Raw genomic sequence first — 18537 nt, 5'->3', positions numbered from 1 at the left:
AAAAAACGGGTCTTTAAAGTTATTTTGTGGTTTCGTTAAACTTTCTGAAAGAAACTATCGTATTGTGCCTCGGAAAAGTTTGGTTTCCGGTTTGGGTTGTGAAGTGTAGGTGTGTCACTCTGCGAGGACCTGGGCACTAGGTAATTCGCCGGAAACTTTCGACCCATTACGTCTCGTCGACATGAACATTTCACAAATGTCCGCTAAACGAGACCTCTGAAGTGAAATCCTACCAAAACTAGCCGTTATGCCTGACAGAATAACTGTCAGGAGCTTCCTGAATGAAGCTAGGGACGATGTCTCATCGCCTACAACCTCGAATTTCATGTCGACAATGAATGCTTGTCGAAACACTGTTGGAGCTCTCGAGGAGGTAAGTTTTCACGAAACTTCGTTTTTGTGTCGTACGTGCAATAAATCTTTCATGTCAGTGAAGGACATCTGCAGCGGTTTTAGTTTGGACTGATAATGAAAATTAACGTGTCTAATAGCTTTTGGTCTAATTGCATGTAATGCATCCATATTTCATGATCGGTAGTTGAATATATAAATATTTTTCCTGAATGGTGTTCTTCATAATAACGAAAGCATACCACCATGTCTTGTTTAATTTAAATTCGATCGTCACTCTGTGAATTAAATAGTGCGTGTGTGGAAACCCACAGAGCTTATATAACGCCGATACCAAACGGTTTCACCTCACATAATATTGTCAGTTTGAGCTCTGTCAAATATGTTTACCAAAATTTTATCCGTAAACTTATATTTGAGTGAGTGACGGAATCTCATTTTCATGAAAACAAGCTTATCTTGTGGTTTACTTTTTATTTCACAATTAAATAGTATGTGGTTTTTGTTTCCATTGATGTCTTGTGTCAACAAAGGATTTTCTGTTTTAAAAAAAATGAAAGTGTTTGCCTGCTCTAGTTACATTTTAGCGTCGTAATCAAAGAAATACGATTAAAATTTTGAACGATCTGCTAGTTATAATTTTAATGATTGTCAAGATTAAGTTTAGGTAGGTCTAGTCCCTTATATTCTTTCTAAATTTAGCTAAAGGGAAAACTACAGTCATTCATCCCCCAATCCATGTGAAGGGGTACGAGCCCCAGATGTCATTTTTTAAATTCTGTTTACACATACAGAATAAAGAATACTCATGTAACTGGTTCCTGCAGGATTTTGCCAATGTGATGCAAATAAATGACACATACAGCTGTAATACTAAGCTCTTTTAAGTAATATGCAACTACTTAAAGGCTTGACAAAAAGAGTATAACCAAAACAGAGTGGCACACGGTATACACTGTATATGTGGCCTTGACTTTGCGCTGGACAACATATTCTTCAAAATTGGGCTTTTTCAGTCTCAGCCCTTTACTTCCCTAACCCTTTAACTCCTAGATAAAATTTTGTAATTCTCCTTACTGTCAACCGCACAGTTCTTTCAATGTTAGTTCAGAGAATTTAGTATGGGATCAACTACTTATCCCCCAATTGATATTTTTCTTTATCCTCGTCACTGATCTAGTTGATATTGTGTTAATATTGTAAGGAGAAATTCTCTCTTGGTCACTCATGGGAGTTAAAGGGTTAATTAACACCATTATGCACATTCTCCTTACTCTTTTCTACACATTTCTTTTGTTATTGAAGAGGAGAATTTGTTAAAAAATAAAAGCTCCTTAGGGTAGTGATCATTTCCTTTATTCTCATGACCTTGATGAATGATTCAGCAGTATTTCTGTAAGGAGAAATTAGATGGTTGTTACTCTTAGGGTTGAAAGGGTTAAAAGATGCTGAATGCATATGAAACAATAAACCTTTGGCGCTGATGTTTCAGCAATGATGGGTCATTTCTTCGCATGTGTTGTAATTCTGGAATTTCAGTCTATAGCTTTTGACAGAATCAAGATCGTTATGCTTACAGTATATACACAAATATATTGCATTGTTGATTAGGGCACTGCGCCACTGTCATTATAAAGGAAGATCATTGGTTCAAATCCCATCCAAGCGCAAATCTTTGTTAGGTTTGAACAACTGAACAGTCAAATCAAATGGAAGGTGGTCATTAAATGACATTATTTAAAATTTAACAGGTGAATCTTTTTCTCTGTCTCTTCTCACACTTTTCATCTTTCTTTTAAACTTTATTTCAGAGTCTTGATGAAGATTACAACATACTTAATAAACTGAAGAAATCAAGCAAAGCTGTCCACACTGCAGGTTTAAGTAAGTATAGCCCTTAACTTCAAATCTTGCATGCTTGCTCCAAATTTTCCTATACAAACTTACCACCAAATTTCTTTTTTAGCACAGAGTGGCAGTGTGTTTGTTAGTCTATGCTTCCAGTTTCTCCTTATAAATATGTTGATTTTTGATCCCAGACTATTCTACAAATCAGCTGTCATTAGTTGAGAGTCTTGAAAAGTTGGGTTCATCATCTCTTTCAAAGGAGGCAGATACAGGCATTGGTAAGTTCTAGCTTTGGGTATGTACACAGAGTTATAATTGTTAATACTGGGATTGATATTTTTCCCTGAAAAAAGCACCTCAGCTGTTTGCCGAATTTAAACAAAGTGTGTCTTTTTTATAAGATTCTCTGCCTTTCAATTATGCTCCTAAATTTTGGTCAAAATTTGAAATTATAGCAACTCCTTGCCTTAAAAATGTACACCACCCTTTGGCCAAAATTTAGAGTTAGTGTCCTTTTCTGATAAGTGCCTCTCCCTTCATATTATTTTCATGGAAGTGTAACTAAACAAATTTAGGGATACATATCTCTTGCAGTTTTATTTATTCTCTCATAAAACCTTTAATATTTACACCATACTTGTTGGAGTTTGTTAGTATGTTGAGTAGGAGTACCATCCATTGCTAATTACTGTGTTGTTGTTGTTTAAGTGCTAATGCAGCCTTATAAAAAAAGATATTGGGTCACAATATTGGTAAATTTGATGGGTATCTTGCTTGGATGAGTGCTTCGGGGCACTACTCAGTTGGTGTTGTTTAAGTGCGTACGCGGCATTATGAAAAAAAAATATTTAGCCACACCATAGATAAGTGTGATGGGTACCTTTGCTTGGATGAGTGCTCTGGGGTGCCACTCGCTGGATTTACAGTATTCCTAATGATGTTGTCATTTATGGAAGTATATGTACTGTCCAAGAAACATGAAAAAATTTTCTCTAATTTCAATAAATGTGTTTCACGCTCTCTTCCAGGTACTGCATTCTTAAAGTTTTCAGTCACGTTTAAGGTTAGTGATAGAGCTGCTAACTCCCTTTTGTGACACAAAGTTCATAGGGTAACCTGTGCAACTTGAGTTTAGGCACAAATCATAACAGAAAACCTTCTTAAAACTTTACATTATGCGTAATCCCTGATGACATCCCCCAAGGATAACAACAATTGAACCCCTAAGAGGTTTGGAAAATCTCCCGAGAAAAGTTTTACAGGCGAAGTTATAACTCATCAATCATAAACTTTTGGTTGAATCACATGCAGTATGACCACAGGAAGTTGACTTGCAAAAGGAAATTTGCACATACTTAAAAAAGCGCAGATGTTGTGTGTTCTTTGTTTTGGAGAAGTAACGCCCTCAAAAATATGCCAACTGGTTTGCTAAGATCTTGGGTTAAATGAGATTCAAAGGGAGAACAGTCCTTTGAATCCCAATGGCAAATTATTTGTAATCAACACACTAAGCATGCTTTTGAGTACACAATCAGGTGTTTTTGTTTAATTGTGCTTAACTGAAATCCGTAAAAACTATTGTTGCCATCTCCCTCTCTGCAGGAACTTTGTTCAGCTATGAAAACATTGGTAAGCAATACTTTTTTTTAAAAACACCATGAAATGTTTAAGCTGATTAAATTTTATAGTTTTTAAGGCAGTGAAATGAGACTTACGTGAACAAGTTAACTTTATGTTTAATTTTTGTAAAAAGTTTTATTTTTCATCAACAGTTCACCAATTATCACAACATGGTTTTGTTTCCTCTGGACTCTCTTCTAAAAGGAGACATGAAAGATGTGAAAGGGGTAAGTGTTAACCCTTTAACCCTCTTAGATTGACCAAAGAGGAATTTCTCTGTACAATTCCAATACAGTTTCAAGCAAAAGGGTATTGAGAAGATGGAAAGGTATCAATTAGAGGACATGTCTCAGATTTATTACTATATTCTTAAAGCTGAAAATATATGAAATATATAGCAGATAGTGTTGAGATTTGATATTTAGATCACAGAAGTGGTAGATGTGTATCTTTTCTGTGCATTTCAATACATCATCTTATGAAAAGTTATGAGAAAAGAGAGGCTAATCAGGAACAAGCTACAATAATAAATGAGCCTCTGGGCTTAAAAGACTGTAATTTAGTTTTGCTTTAGGAAGGCAAAGAAGCAGAGATTTTGTTTGGTTGTTTTGTAAATTTCTCTGATGCATTTGCTATGTTTATTTCACAGGATATGAGAAAGCCATTTGATAAAGCATGGAAAGATTATGAGGCCAAAGTGTAAGACCTTGACTATTTTTTATCGTAAAAAAAGTTACTGCTAACCCCAAAGAGTGACTAGCATCCAATTTCTTGTAACAACATCATGTTTAAATTACACATCAAGGTCCCAAGAATAAAGGAAATGATCACCAACTAAAGAAGCTTTTGATTGTTAAACAAATTCTCCTGGTAAGCACCTTAGGAAATTTATGGAGAACACTATGGAGAATATGCACACTGATGTTAGGGTGTTAAGGGTTATGACCATCTTGGCCTTATAGACTCTATGGCATCATGCATGGTCAATTCTGCTTACTTAGCAAAATGCTAAAATTGTAATTATGAGGCTTTACTGACATTTGTTTCCAAACTTTTTGGTGGATTTTGATAGTGGAAAGATTGAGAAAGAGAAAAAGAAAGTGGCCCAAGAGGCTGGATTTCTCAGGACAGAAGTTACTGGTGGGGAAGTAAGTGATTGAAATGGCAAATATTTTCATGGAGTAAAATGCGGCAGATTTTTTCTCTGACTTTTAGAGATTTGCTGATCTTATTTTTGGAAAAGATTTAATATGGTGTTTTTTTTTTTCTCTTAAAAAAACCAGATGGCAGAAGAAACAGAAAGAGAGAGGAGGATTTTCCAGTTACAAATGTGTGAGGTATCATCATGGTGCAGCAATATACATTTTATTTTTAATTACTGAATACATATTGCTTTTATTGGAGACTTAATAATGGAAGGAGCAGTGTTGTCACTAGAATATATAATAAATGTATGATCTGACCCAAGTAGGTGCCTAACTTGGAGCAAAATGCTCCTCTAGGAGGGTCTGGGACATGCTCCTCCAGAAAAATTTGAAATTTGAAACTCTTCAACAGACTTTCTAGTATTTTTGTGTTCTCCTTGGCTTTTAAACCTTTACTTCCCTTGATCTGATTGCTAATTCTCCTCTCTAGCTGCTACACATTTCCTTGTAAATTAGTTGCAAGGATTTGGTGTTAGATCAAGATAATAATGTTTACCTGATACATTTGAGTATTCTCATTACCTGTTTGCTGGATAGTGGGTGAATATTGTAGGGAGAAGTTGCATGTGAACCACTTTTGGGAGTTAAAGGGTTACAGGATTTTTTTTCCCTTCTTTGATTGGCTGTTGTGATTACTGGTAATTTGGCTTTGATTTTACAACACTCAACCTTACAGTTTTTATTTTTTTAAGATTTAATGTTATTTTTCTTGTCGTCAAGCTTCTGATTAAGGTGAATGAAATTAAAGTGAAGAAAGGAGTGGAGCTTGCACAGCATCTGGTGGAATTCTATTATGCACAAGTCAAGTGAGTGTTTTCCATTGAAAATGCAACTAAATCATCTCTTATTACAACTGCTAATTCTGCCAACTGAAGAATGCATTGATTTGTGTGGAAGTTAATTTTCTGTTGGTTGTAATTTGTCTCTACAGTTATTTTCAGCTGGGATCACAAGTTCTAGAAAGTATGAAAGGTTATCTTGAAGAACTTGTTGTGGAGCTGCAGCAGGTACATTTGAATATGACTGGTATTTTAGAAGTGTTTTTCCCCCTTAGATCTGGTAAATCATTGTTCTTTCCAGCTGGTATATATCAGTGGCAAATCCAGACCCTGGGGGGGAGGGGGGGCAGTTTTTTGTCACTTGCCCTGTTGGCTTTTCTTCCCTCTGTGATTCTTCATTTTTTTTTTTGACCAAAATAAGGGGGGGCCCGGGCCCTAGATCTGCCACTGTATATTTCCAAGTAAATTAGTTGTAAGAATTAGTGGTATGTCAAGATAAGAACATCTTACTGAAAAATACACCTGTTCATCTATTCACATGAGCTGTTACTTGGATAATGAATTGAGTTTGTTTTGAAAATATCCATCTGAATCATCCCTTGAAGTGAAACAATTAGTATATGATATTGTTTAGGCATTGTGGTAAGGGGGGTAACATGAATGTTGTGTTTCAATTGTTTAAAGTTAATGTTTATTTTTTAGTCATATCTCTATATTTTTGCTTTCATTTCTTGTGTATTTGTTTAGTTAAGAGCGCAGCAGGACGAAGAAAGAAAGGAACTGAATGAATTAAGGAATGAGATTAAATCCCAGCTACAGCTCGATAAAGAAGTAAGTCCACTTTTTTTTAAGTTTAGGAATAAATGACACCTAAAATACATAGTACATTTGCCGCTTCAAATTTCTACCATCTGAGTAGATTTTCATAGGGAGCCTTTGATTAATTTTTTATCACTCATTGCAGTCCGCACAGTCTTCGCAGAGTAAAGGAGGCTACAGTTTACATGGTCAACAAGGTGATAAAGTACATGGCAATGAAAGAGCCGGGTTTCTACAGAAACGGAGTGAAGGGTAAGTTTAACGTAATTATTTTTAATCAGCTGGACGTACTACAGTTATGAGCAAAAGATCAGAGCATAAGTTGGTCTGAATTCAACATCATTTAACCCTTTACACCCTAACATCATTGTGCATATTCTCCATACTGTTCTCTATACATTTCTTGAGGTACTGACAAGGAGAATTTGTTTGATAATCAAGAGTTGTTTTAGTTAGTGACCATTTCCTTTATTCTCATTACCTTACTGTTTGATTCAAGGGAGATATTGTGAGGAGAAATTAGATGCTAGTCACTTTTAGGGGGTTAAAGAGTTAAAATATAAGAGCCTCTTTTGTGGGTGATCATTTCTTTCATTCTTGTGACTTTTCTTTGTGATTCAGGGGTGATATTATAAGGAGAAATTAGATTCTAGTCACTCAGCATAAGCAAAAGCTGGCAGCTTCATGGACTATTGCTTTTGATAGCTCTCAATGTGTATGTTTTTGTCACCATTTGATTTTATCATTTGAAATTTCATTTTCAGACTGCGAAAAGTGTGGCAAAAGAGATACTGTGTGGCAAAGGATGGCCAGTTCACTTTGGCTCATTCACCGGTAAGAGGAATTTCTTTTGAAAAGTTTCAGCAATATATAAAGCTTTATTTTTGCTTACTTAATGCGATTTAAGGTCTGCGATTACCATGTATATGTCTATGACACATTTTGTTATTATTATTATTTTAGACAAGCATACCGACTCAAACACTCAATCTTCTTGTGTGCCAAGTCAAGGTAAGGGAACCTAAATTGGTACCTGTCAAGGCCTTTCTCATCTCTGGACTTTTTGTAGCTCTTCCTCATGTCAGCATACGTGGGGACCATTTTCCTGTTCAATCCTTCTGTTGGCCCCTTTTGCGTCTCACTTCTGTACCCACTTGGGTCTCTCTCGTGTTTAGACTTACATTTTGGCTCTCTTTTACATTGGTCCCTTTTTCAGAGCTTTTAGAGAATCCCTAAATGTTTAGACCCTCATAGGCCACTTCCATGACAAGGTATAGCGTTTATCAAGACTTTTTGTTATAGCTCTGAAACCATGGAAAACTGTAATTTTTTTAAACTCTATTTATTGGGCTTACATTTTAGGGTAACGTTCCAGCACAAGCAGAGAATTAGAGAGCATAAAATATGATTTTAATTATTTTTCCTACAGGAAGATGATGGAAAGAAACATACTTTCAACATTGTATCACGTAAGTTGGCGATCTCGTAAAGAGCAGATATTACGAACTATAACAGCTGTAATTTAAAAGTTGGTGTATGATCTCTTGCTTTAAAAAGAAAAAGTTCTCGTCAATGATAAAGTAGCATCTTTTTTTTTCTTTCAGATAACAGAACTTATTTATTTCAAGCAGATGACGAAGCTGATTTGGAAGCGTGAGTTGAACGAAATTAATTACTGAAAAAGAGTTGTTTTACCTCAGTTTAACATACTTGAAACAAGCTTTATACGTAAGTTGTTGTTGTGGTTAATTTTTTTATCTGTCTTAACTCTCTCCAATCGAAGTAATATCACGAAGTAAGGGAAGGGAAACTAAAACTCAAATGATCAGAGGGAGTCTAGATTGAGTGTCGTGAAACCAAACTTAAAGATATCACTTTAGCCAATCAGAACAAAGGGAAATGTAGCGAAGAACCAATAGGAATTCAGTCAAAACAAGCAAACCGTCCAAAGCGCGGGAAAATGGGAGGGAACCAAGACGAGATTGGTTTTAGTTTTGCATCTCATTGGTTGATAATTTGGCGCGAAATGTTTGGACCAATCAGATTTTGTAGTTAAGAAAAACCAGCGTAATTTTGGATGGGAAATTGATCTGCTGTAACTGAACTTGTCAAAACTGTTTCCAGGTGGGTGTCTGTTCTTAACAACAGTCGAACTGAAGCCTTAGAAAAAGCCTTTGGAGACAGCGACAAAGCTGAGGTATTCAACACAGGAGTCAAATTAACTAAGTTTTCTTAAAATCATTTTAATCGCAGTAAAATTACAGCTCTTGTGTTCCCCTTCACACATTGCACATCCATCCTAAGACAAAAAAAAATATTTAAGCACCATGAAAGCTGTGCGTCCTAGCTATATACCATACAGGTGAATAGTGCCTTTCACGCGTGCAAATCATATAATTGACATTTCTCACCGATGCGTCCTGATATCTTTTAAAAACTCCCCTTGAACGTGTTAAAGTTTTGCGATATGACTAAAATGTTTTGCTTAATTTTTTTTCAGTCCGAGGAAAATGGTTCATTGGTTTGCAATCTTAAAGAGGTAAATTTGAAACATAGCATCACAGAACCACTAACAGCATTGTGACAGCGTCCCTAGAAGTAGCGTGACATTGTGACAGAATCAGTTTTTAATTTTTCATTGTTTTTGTTCCTCAGCTGAGACAGAGAATTGTCTCCCAGGTTCGAAGATTGCCAGGAAATGACACTTGCGCTGATTGCTCTGGAAAAGGTGAATAAAAAAACTTTTCATAAACCAATACTCAAAAATGCATCTCATGGCAAATTTACGGATGGGCGTACTCGAAAAGTAACGTGAGAGAGGAAGGTGGCCCAAAACCGTGACGTCAACTCGTCGCCATCATGCTGACGTCAACGTTACCAGGCCACGGTGATCCCTGATGAAAACCACTGACTCATTTAAGTGCAAAAATGCACCCCTCCCCCTAACACTATAGCGCATCCCTTATCATGTTTCATTGATACAGTTTAGTTATGGTCACAGCAGAGAAAATTTCATTTGCATTCATAGAGGTATCGACCTCACAGAAAATGTAATTTTTAACTTTAGTTATATTTCCCTTGCAGATCCAACATGGCTGGCCACAAATCTTGGCGTTTTACTGTGCATTGAGTGTTCAGGAATCCATCGAGACATGGGTGTTCATATCTCTAGAATACGATCCATTGAACTCGACAAACTAGGCACTGTAGAATTACTGGTAGGATGTTAGCACCTGACACATTTTAATTGATTTAATGCACTGATAAATAGGTTTACTGCGGTAGACGCGGAAATTTACTGGATGGACCTGAGATTGAAAGACCTGGTTCGAGCCTTGGCTTAGGCCAGTTTGGTAGCCATTAAAACAATACGCTTTCCCCTCTCAGGGTATTTTCTCTCCATCCAGAGTATAGATGGCTACTAGGGAATCATTGGACTCCTGACGAAATTCCGGGGGAGGTGAGGGAGGGAAGTGGTAACCGAATCCCTTCCAGAATAGGAGCAGTGTTCCTAGTCACTACATGTTTCGGAAACTGTCATGTGCGTTGGTTTCGTATCTGTAACAACCAGTTCATTGATGGAATTTATTGTTTGTTCTTTCTTTTTCAGCAAGCGAAAGCTGTTGGTAATGGTGGATTTAATGAGATTATGGAAGCAACTTTAGACTACAACGAGAAGCCCACGGCTTCCAGTAAAATGTGAGTTCAGTGCCGAGGTTGTTTTCGGCGTTGTTGTTATTAAGCTAATTTTGGTTGAGGTCGAATGGTTTAGGGGCCGTGCTGCTCAACTTTGTTTGAATAATTTTTTTTCCTCCAGGGATGAAAGAAAGGAGTTCATAAGAGCGAAGTATATTCAACATAAGTATGCGATCAAATCTGGCGATAATACTGAGAAAATACTGCAGGTAAGCCGGCAGTAACTTTTGTTATACGGCTTTTGTTGAAGGCCAAACATGGCACTTGCGCATTTTTTACCAAACTCTGATAAACTCCAGCTAAACTAATCCTCTCTGTTCGTAACAGGAACTTCATCAAGCGGTCAAGTCAAAGGACATTTTAGCTGTTTTACAAGCGTTTGCTGAAGGTGTAGAGCTTTCCACATCTCTTCCTGGACATGTGAGTATTAACCCTTTAAGTCCCACAAGTGACCTAGACAGAATTTCTCCTTTCATTATCACTATGATATCAAGCAGACAAGTAATGAGAATACAGAAAAATATCAATGAGGGGATTATTGGTTGATGCAATTCCAATTTCTCCAAACTAACATAACATAAATTGTATGGCAGACAGTAAGGAGAATTACTTATTAAATCTTGGGAGTCAAAGTGTTAAATAGATAGTAGATACTTACGATAGATAGTTGATACTTACGACTTTTTAGAGTAAACAAAATTAGTTGTTATTTGTACAATAAATGGCACCTTGAGACACTGTACTTTTAAAATGATTCTTTTTGGACAACTTGATGCTCAGACAATTATTACCTTTGACGTTTACTACAGTACGGCCATCTAAGCGGTTTTCGCTCAAGAAATCCATGACCAAAACCCGGTGGTTTTGTTTTAAATTTTCTTCCAGTCAAACAATTCTACAGCCCTTCATGTTGCCGTGGAACAAGAAGACTTGACCTCTTTACACATTGTCGACTTTTTAGCGCAGAACTGGTGAGTTGAGGGTTAAATTGAAAACCCAAGCAGGAAGATCGAATAGTGACTGAGGGCTAGAGAAAGTGGAACAAATCAAATGATGCCATTCTAGATCGATAGCAGTGATTGAATTATTCTTGCCGAGATTACCTCGAGTTTCTCGGAAACCTCGCCTTAGGTGTTTTGTTTGGTCGCTCCATTCTTCGCGCTTAATTATTAGTTTACTTGTTTGTTTCTTCGTTCGGTCGTCCGTCCTTCGTTCATGATCGGTCGGTCGGTCGGTCGGTCGGTCGGTCGATCGGTCGATCGGTCGATCGGTCGATCGCTCCTTCGTTCGTTCGCTCGTTTGCTTGATCGGTCGCCCTATCGCTCGGTCGTCTGCTCGGTTCTTCATTTGGTCAGTCAGTCTGTCAGTCATTGGTAAATTTTTATGTTCTTTTCTTTGTGTTTTATTTAATAATTATTTTTGATTAATTTATTAATTTGTCCTATTGCATGTTCGTAATTGTATTTTTTTTTTTTTTTTTTTGCTAATTTTTTTCCTTTTTCAAGCAATGATGTGAACGTGACAGATAAAGATGGAAACACAGCGCTCCATTTGGCGGCAATTTCCAGTAAAACAGAATGTATGCGAGTTCTGTTGAGAGCTGGCGCTACGGATAGTCTTAGCTTAGGTATGTATCCACTGGGAATCATCTGAACACTGACTTTTGGCCTATAAAACAAATATCCTGTTGCATTTCTGCACTCAAATGAGTCAGCGGTTTTCATCAGGGATCACCGTGGCCTGGTAACGTTGACGTCAGCATGATGGCGACGAGTTGACGTCACGGTTTTGGCCCAACTAGTGATATTTAGATTAGAGGATAAAAGTCAGCAGATTTTCGTGTTTTCATCGAAGATTTTCCGAAGCTTTGGTTTTACTCCTAAACTTTTCGCGTGCCCAGTCGCCCTCATCGCCAGATGAAGACTCGCAGTATGCAATTGAGAAATCTAAATCTACATCGGAAAGGACTCCATCGTGAAACAAATAACATTTCATTTCTCGTATATTCACCACGGTGAATTACCAAAAGCTTTTCCACGGTAAATGCAGTTCCCCCCAGCTCTGAAGCTGTCAGAAGATTGGAAGATTTATTTGGATCAGGAATAAAAAGTTATGCTCTTTCTCCTGCAGAAAATCTGGAGGGTAAAACGCCGATGGACATTTCGAAAGGATTAAATCACGCAGAATCTATTGAATTGGTAAGTTTTTTTAGTTCTTCAGGTCCTTGAGTTTAGGGCAGAAGTTTCTTCGGATTTCTTTAGTTTACGAAGTTTCTTCGGTTAATCACGTTTTTTCTTATGTCCCGGATGAAACACAGCAAAGGCTTTTCTTTTTTCAGTTAAAGGTGACTGCTTCTGGTAAGATGGCCCACTGTGAAAATGTCAAAATTGACTGGGGACTCAATGAGGTAATCGTCGTTGTCTTTATTTTTGACGTTTCCTTCACCCGTGGAAGTCCCAAGATAATATTCCCAGGAGAAAGTAAGCTTACTGACGTTTACATTTAAATGATAACCCCTTTTATTTCCCAGGCTGATGGAATTTACGATAACCCTGCAGAACTGTTGGACGTTAAACTAGAATTCAGCGACGATGAAGGGCTGAATAATTCGAAAAATGAGGGAAAGGTAACTTTTTGAAATCTCCCTACATTGCGTGAGTAAAGATCGAATTAAATGTGCAACTTTAGCGTTGGAAAGTCGCAAGGAACTATTTGAACCAAGTATGGCGTAGTTTAATGTAACTTGTACAATTCCTTCTCATGTTCGTCACCAAACCAAGACTTTGACTGAAACAACTCAAAGAACAATCGACTGCATCGTTTGTGCCCTGGAGAAAATCTCCGTAATAGCATTTGACGCTTTAAACGTCGCTGCAGATCCTAGCAGTTGACAAACGCTTTGCGCATGTGAACGTAGTGATGGCCAACTTCGAGTTCTGTATAGCTCACTGATAAGGCAGCCGAGTGCAAAACCGAAGGTCTGGGTTTGATTCCCCTTGAGGAACACAGCTTTTTTTTTATCAGGGTCAGTCCAGTCCTCCTACCCCTCCTCGTCACCGCCGCCATTTACCCACACGACCCGTCAGTCAAATGTTTCCTCCCGGAGGGGGATACGCCAAGGGAGTGCCCGGGATAAGTTCGCTAGTATCTGGACTGACGCTCTTGGGAAGTGATTCACCGGCGCTGGACAAAGGTTCCACGGGCTCCCCTGTAATAAGGCGCAGAGCAGCTGTGCGCCCTTCAGGCACTAATGTGGAGACAGTGGCTGTGAATGTGCGAGCGAGCATGTATGCTCCGTCGTCATTTTCTGAGAGCATGTTCAGTTCCATGACAAGCACCTTTGGTCACGGACCTAAGGCTAAACCGTAAGTGTAAATTTTTTTCTTTTGTCTTCGTCGGTTTTGATTGTTCGTCCACGATAATGGGCCCTTATAGATTGTGCAAGCATAGTTTTTTGGCATAATGTTGGCACAGTTTGGAAAAACGAGCTGGGCGCCTGCGTGAAGGAAAATCTACCACTGACCCGTAATACTGATAAGATGTCCTAGTTTGACCTTCCGTTGTTCGCCTCAGCCATAGAGATCTCGCTGGCGAGCTAAGTCATGTACTTGTTTTTCCTGATTTGTTATTCGATAAACGACACCCATCTCAGGAAGATTCCTTAACTTCTTCTCAGGGCTGACGGTACAGCCGCTGACCAGGCTGAGTCTCCCCCACCTGTCCCTCCTGTACGCTGCAGCTCCGTCAGTCGAGAGAAGCGCTTTGCTGTTGACGTTCCGCTGCCTCCGTTACCTGCTAAACCAAAGTTTGACGATCCTGGGGCAGCAGCCACCAAACAGTTACCTACGGATCCAAAAATTCGTGCGGCGGAAACGATAAATCGACGAGCTCCACCTGTTCCGCCCACTCCTAAACGAGCTGGTGGGGAGGGGAAACCTGTAGCACCTCCCCTCCCCACACACCGGAGGTCTAAATCCGAGGGGAAGGCGCCTTTCGGCGAGGAAATCCTTCGGGCAGCAGACTCGAAGCCACCTTTTCAGAAAAAGCTTTCGTCACCTCTTGGTAAAGAGGACGTCAAAGAAGAAGAGAAACCAATCCCTCCGCCCCGGCCCCTGAAGCCAGGGTCCATGCGGGTCGCTTCTAGTACTCCAATGCTGGCTAATGGGGAAGTTAAGTCTTCCAAGTAAGTAAAATAATAAATGCGTTTGGAGTGGTGATACTTTGCTCTTCTTGTCACGCCGTGTTACGTAACCACCCATGGCACGATTTGTCACGCGATATTTACCGTTATCTGTACCTTTTGTATCATTGTTAGGGCGATTTCCTCAATATTTATTTTGAAGGAGCAAGTTGTCATTAACCTGCGAAAATATTACCACCTTCTTTCATTTGTTTACACGGTTTTATTTTTCCTAACGAATGGTAGCTTTATTTTCGTATTGTTTCCGCGGCGGGCGTAAATGGTTTCCACAGGCCCTGAGTTTTTCCTTCTTTCTTTTTAGTAAGAAACGACTAGAAGTTATCGCTACTCTCCGTAAAAGGAAGGGTAGTCCATCGTGGGTTGCATGCCCCGCCCTCCCCTTCCCAACGTTTCATTATGTCTCTCTAACAGACACAATGTGAGAGTGAAGTGTGTTACATAAGAACACGACCACCGGCTACCGCTCATACCCAGACCTCTCGTTTCGGACTCCATCGTGGTAACCACTATGGTTATTATTGTTCCCGCTTGTAGTACTTTTTTCTGATTGGACATTTTCCTTGTAGAGCCGCTACTTTTCCTCGACCTCCTCCCCGAGGAAGCTCAGAATTGAGCTCTGTCAAAGGTTGGTATTCAATCGCGACCTGATACTTTTACAAAAATTTGTACTTGAAGAAAGATTCATTTCTTTCTTTGATTTTAAGAAATGCAAACAATAAAGCATTTTCTTTGGGATCTCAAATTGTTTCAATTGAAGATTTAAGACGCTCTTCTTTACTTTGCTTCTCTCTGATCACGTGGCTCAATTTGCTCTTTCAGTGAACGTCGACAAGAAAAGCGACGTTAATAGAAAAGAATCTGTCGATTCTGTACCGGAAAGTCCTATTCCGGATATTCCACCAAGAGCAAACACCGTTTCAGTAAGTCGTAGTAGTTTTACCTTGTGTTAGTCGCTATTGTTACCTAGGGCCTCTCTACAAGGTGTCTTAGTTAATATTCTAATGCTGTGCGTCTCGGAAATCAGCGTTACAGCAGGGTTATCACGCTTTTCCAAAAAGGTAGCGTAATCTTCCAGTTGTCGCGCAACAGGAGACAGTTTGGATTGTCACCTTGTTGGTGTAAAAAATGTTTTTGTGTTCCGCTTTTCCTACATCTTACGTCTTACAGTCAAGCCAAGAAACGTAATCAAAGGAGACCTACTTTAGCCAACTAACATTCGGGATCTCTTTTGTCCAGAATGCCCTGACCCTACCCCAGCGGGTAGAAGCTCTCTACGACTGTGAGGCGGATAATGAGGACGAGTTGACTTTCAAAGAAGGCGACATTATCTTGGTCAAGGGGGAGGGGGAGGACGCCGAATGGTGGGTGAGTATTGGGAGGATTATAATGGGGGGGAGGGGGGAAGGGTTAGAGGAAAGGAAAAGAGCCGAGTGGGTATTGAGTCAGTTTAGTAATTTGACTGAGGGGGGAGGGGAGGAGGAAAGCTAGACGGTGGACGCGAGCGAAAGATTATTCATCAGAGGAGGAGGAAACGAGGAGACTCCATGAAAAAAGGGCAAGAAAAGGCTGTGTCTGTGGGGGTGTGGGGGGTTGTTTGAGTGTCACTTACAGGAAGCCTCGGATTTGATGGCCAAAGATGAATGGCAAATGATTATCAGGCAAGAAAAATATCACAATGAACGACGGAATTTGATTCTCCCTCACGGAGAATATTAGATAAAAGAAAATGTTTTAATTTTCCTCACCTCCTCGTTTCTTATTTGTTTGCCCCTAAAATTGCTCCGAATTTCCCTGGACTTCTGTCCAATGGAAGGGAGGGTTGCAAACATAGTATGGGAGTGGTGGAAGTGGCGAATTGGTGGCGTTTTTGTTGCTGTTGTTGTTTTTTCCTAGATTGGAGTAAAAACAGTAAAAGTGAAAATATCTGTTCCTTTTAACACTTTACTGTTCTTTTTCCTTTGTCTATAGTTGGGTGAAATAGAAGGACATCCAGGAACTTGTGGGGTCTTTCCAGTCAGCTTTGTTCGCGTCCTTCCCGAATGAACCCATTTACAGCCAGTAGATCGTCTGTTCCTTAGCGTGACGTAAGTCACGTCAGGTGGCTCTCACACAACACTCTTAAATTTTTGATCTAGCGTGACACTGACGAAAAGTCACGAGGTTTTATAATTCACCAGAACACATAGCATTTTGGATTATCATCGTATTTGCTCATGAAAGTGTATTCTTCCAACAAATTATATGATAGATATTCTCATGAACGTAAAATTCATTTAGGCTTGTCTGGTTACAATACAAATGTATTTAGCCAAAGTCGGTTAGGTTTTTTCTCCTAAATGAATATTTTCACAGCCAAACAGAGTTTTTCCCAGATATCTCTTAAACATGGCTTAAATATTTAGACCTATTCAAAGATATTTAAGTACAATAGACTGCCATGGATTAGGTGAGGTATTTCCTGTGAAATACAGAACTTCCCAAATGCTTCTGCCATCTTTGATTTTACCAATTAAAACCAATAGTTTAAAAACAGAAGTGAATATTTCCTAAATTAGTTTTATATTTGCCGCCTTTGCAATGTTTTAATAGGAACGTTCAGATCCTTCATCATATTTAGAATTTACGACATGTTAGGAGTAACTATCTTAAAAAATTTTATTCAGCAACCATGGTAACAAGATACCTCTATTTTTATGGCGGATTTATGAGCAATTGCCTAGAAATGTTAACTTTTCTATCATTTGTTCCTACTCAGAAAATTTGTTTATATAAATCAAATAGTGAGAAATTTATCAGTAAATATGTATTTTTCTGACATAACCAGCTGCTTAATTCTTATAATATTTTGCGAAATGTACTCTTTTTTACTAGGCCTTTCGATTGCCGTATTTTAAGAACTGTATAAATTTCCAACTTTTGATAGAAATGAAAAAAAATTTCATTTTTAAAAAAAGTTGATGTTTAAATAATGTAGGGTATTTTTAACAAAAGTTACTGTTAGTAGACAGCAATTTTTAGCTCAAAATAGAATCTTTTTACGATTACTTGTACATAGTTTGAAAGAAATGCATGTAAAGCCAAGTTAACTTGTGATGTAGCTTAAGAATTTTAAGAGGCTCTTAAAAGCTAATGTTACATCAACATCAGTTATAGAAATAACTTTGAAAATTATTCTTAAATACCAGTCTTGATTTTATGAAATTTCTAGACCTCTACAGTTGTTAGCCATTTGAAATTGTTGCTAACATGTAGTTTTATCTTTCCAATACGGTTATTAATCATGAACTTTTGTCTGTGTTTCTAGAATGATGTATTTTTTCCATTTTGAGAAAGTAAAGTCTCAGTGGATGAAATTTCTTACTGTTTTTTATGGTAATTGCGAGATGAAAATCTAGAATATGGCAAAAAAACTGTGTGTGATCACTCAACTTTTCTTTAATGCAAATATTTGAGGGACGAATCAACTGCGTCAATCAGGAAGAAGTGACGTTTGAACAACGACGTCATAAGAAGGTTGTTTTTGCACTAAAATCTTTTTTTTTAAAGGCAGTCGTTGTCGTAGGCAATTCTCAAATGAGAGTGGAGGTGAACAGTGGTTTAAACAAAATAGTTAAAGAGAACAAAGATCAAGAAAAAAACAAATATGAAATTTAAAAACCCAGTCCCTAAATGTTTGTGTTTCATACACGACAATTGAGTGGTGCTTCACATATCACTCTCATTTTGAAACACTTCACACTCACGCGTCACATAAACTTGCGCCTCAAAATTTACGCTCGTGTTTCACACATCGTGCACGATCTTCACACTTCACACTTCACACCCGCACTTTAAAACCATAGACTTTATACTAAAAGTTTGTGTTTCACACTTCAAGATAGCTTATTACACTTCAAAATTGCGTTTAACTCTTCATATGCGTATATCACACCTAAAGCTTATGGTTTTTCACTTTCGTGTATTACACTTCGGGCAAAGTCTTTCGCGCTTCATTCTTTACATGCTGCTTTCACGCAGG

At 38.4% G+C, this 18537-nt stretch overlaps 1 protein-coding gene across 1 annotated transcript; it reads left to right on the top strand.

The window, feature by feature from the left end:
• The first annotated feature begins 131 nt into the window (after nt 1-131).
• On the top strand, nt 132-17872 carry LOC113669396 (arf-GAP with SH3 domain, ANK repeat and PH domain-containing protein 2). The gene is made up of 35 exons (XM_027185415.2): nt 132-373; nt 2163-2235; nt 2391-2477; nt 3228-3262; nt 3802-3828; nt 3972-4046; nt 4469-4518; nt 4892-4967; nt 5103-5156; nt 5745-5830; nt 5956-6031; nt 6551-6634; nt 6768-6874; nt 7387-7456; nt 7586-7633; nt 8052-8091; nt 8227-8275; nt 8747-8819; nt 9123-9161; nt 9278-9350; nt 9707-9840; nt 10233-10321; nt 10440-10527; nt 10646-10738; nt 11204-11289; nt 11824-11945; nt 12449-12516; nt 12657-12725; nt 12849-12944; nt 13343-13683; nt 13995-14501; nt 15086-15144; nt 15339-15439; nt 15756-15884; nt 16488-17872. The coding sequence occupies exons 1-35, from the start codon at nt 248-250 to the stop codon at nt 16560-16562; spliced, it is 3405 nt and encodes a 1134-aa protein (XP_027041216.2). The 5' UTR covers nt 132-247; the 3' UTR covers nt 16563-17872.
• Nucleotides 17873-18537: the final 665 nt, after the last annotated feature.

Source organism: Pocillopora damicornis, chromosome 1, assembly GCF_964200805.1.
Source record: "Pocillopora damicornis chromosome 1, jaPocDami1.2, whole genome shotgun sequence".
In the NCBI taxonomy this organism is placed as follows: Eukaryota; Metazoa; Cnidaria; class Anthozoa; order Scleractinia; family Pocilloporidae; genus Pocillopora; species Pocillopora damicornis.
This window is presented reverse-complemented; position numbering and strand designations above follow the sequence as displayed.

Excerpts from the sequence above, each read along its gene's own strand:
- LOC113669396 (XM_027185415.2), top strand. The coding sequence starts at position 248 with ATGCCTGACAGAATAACTGTCAGGAGCTTCCTGAATGAAGCTAGGGAC. Across the intron at positions 374-2,162 it reads CTGTTGGAGCTCTCGAGGAG|AGTCTTGATGAAGATTACAA; the intron begins GTAAGTTTTCAC and ends ACTTTATTTCAG. Across the intron at positions 8,276-8,746 it reads GACGAAGCTGATTTGGAAGC|GTGGGTGTCTGTTCTTAACA; the intron begins GTGAGTTGAACG and ends AACTGTTTCCAG.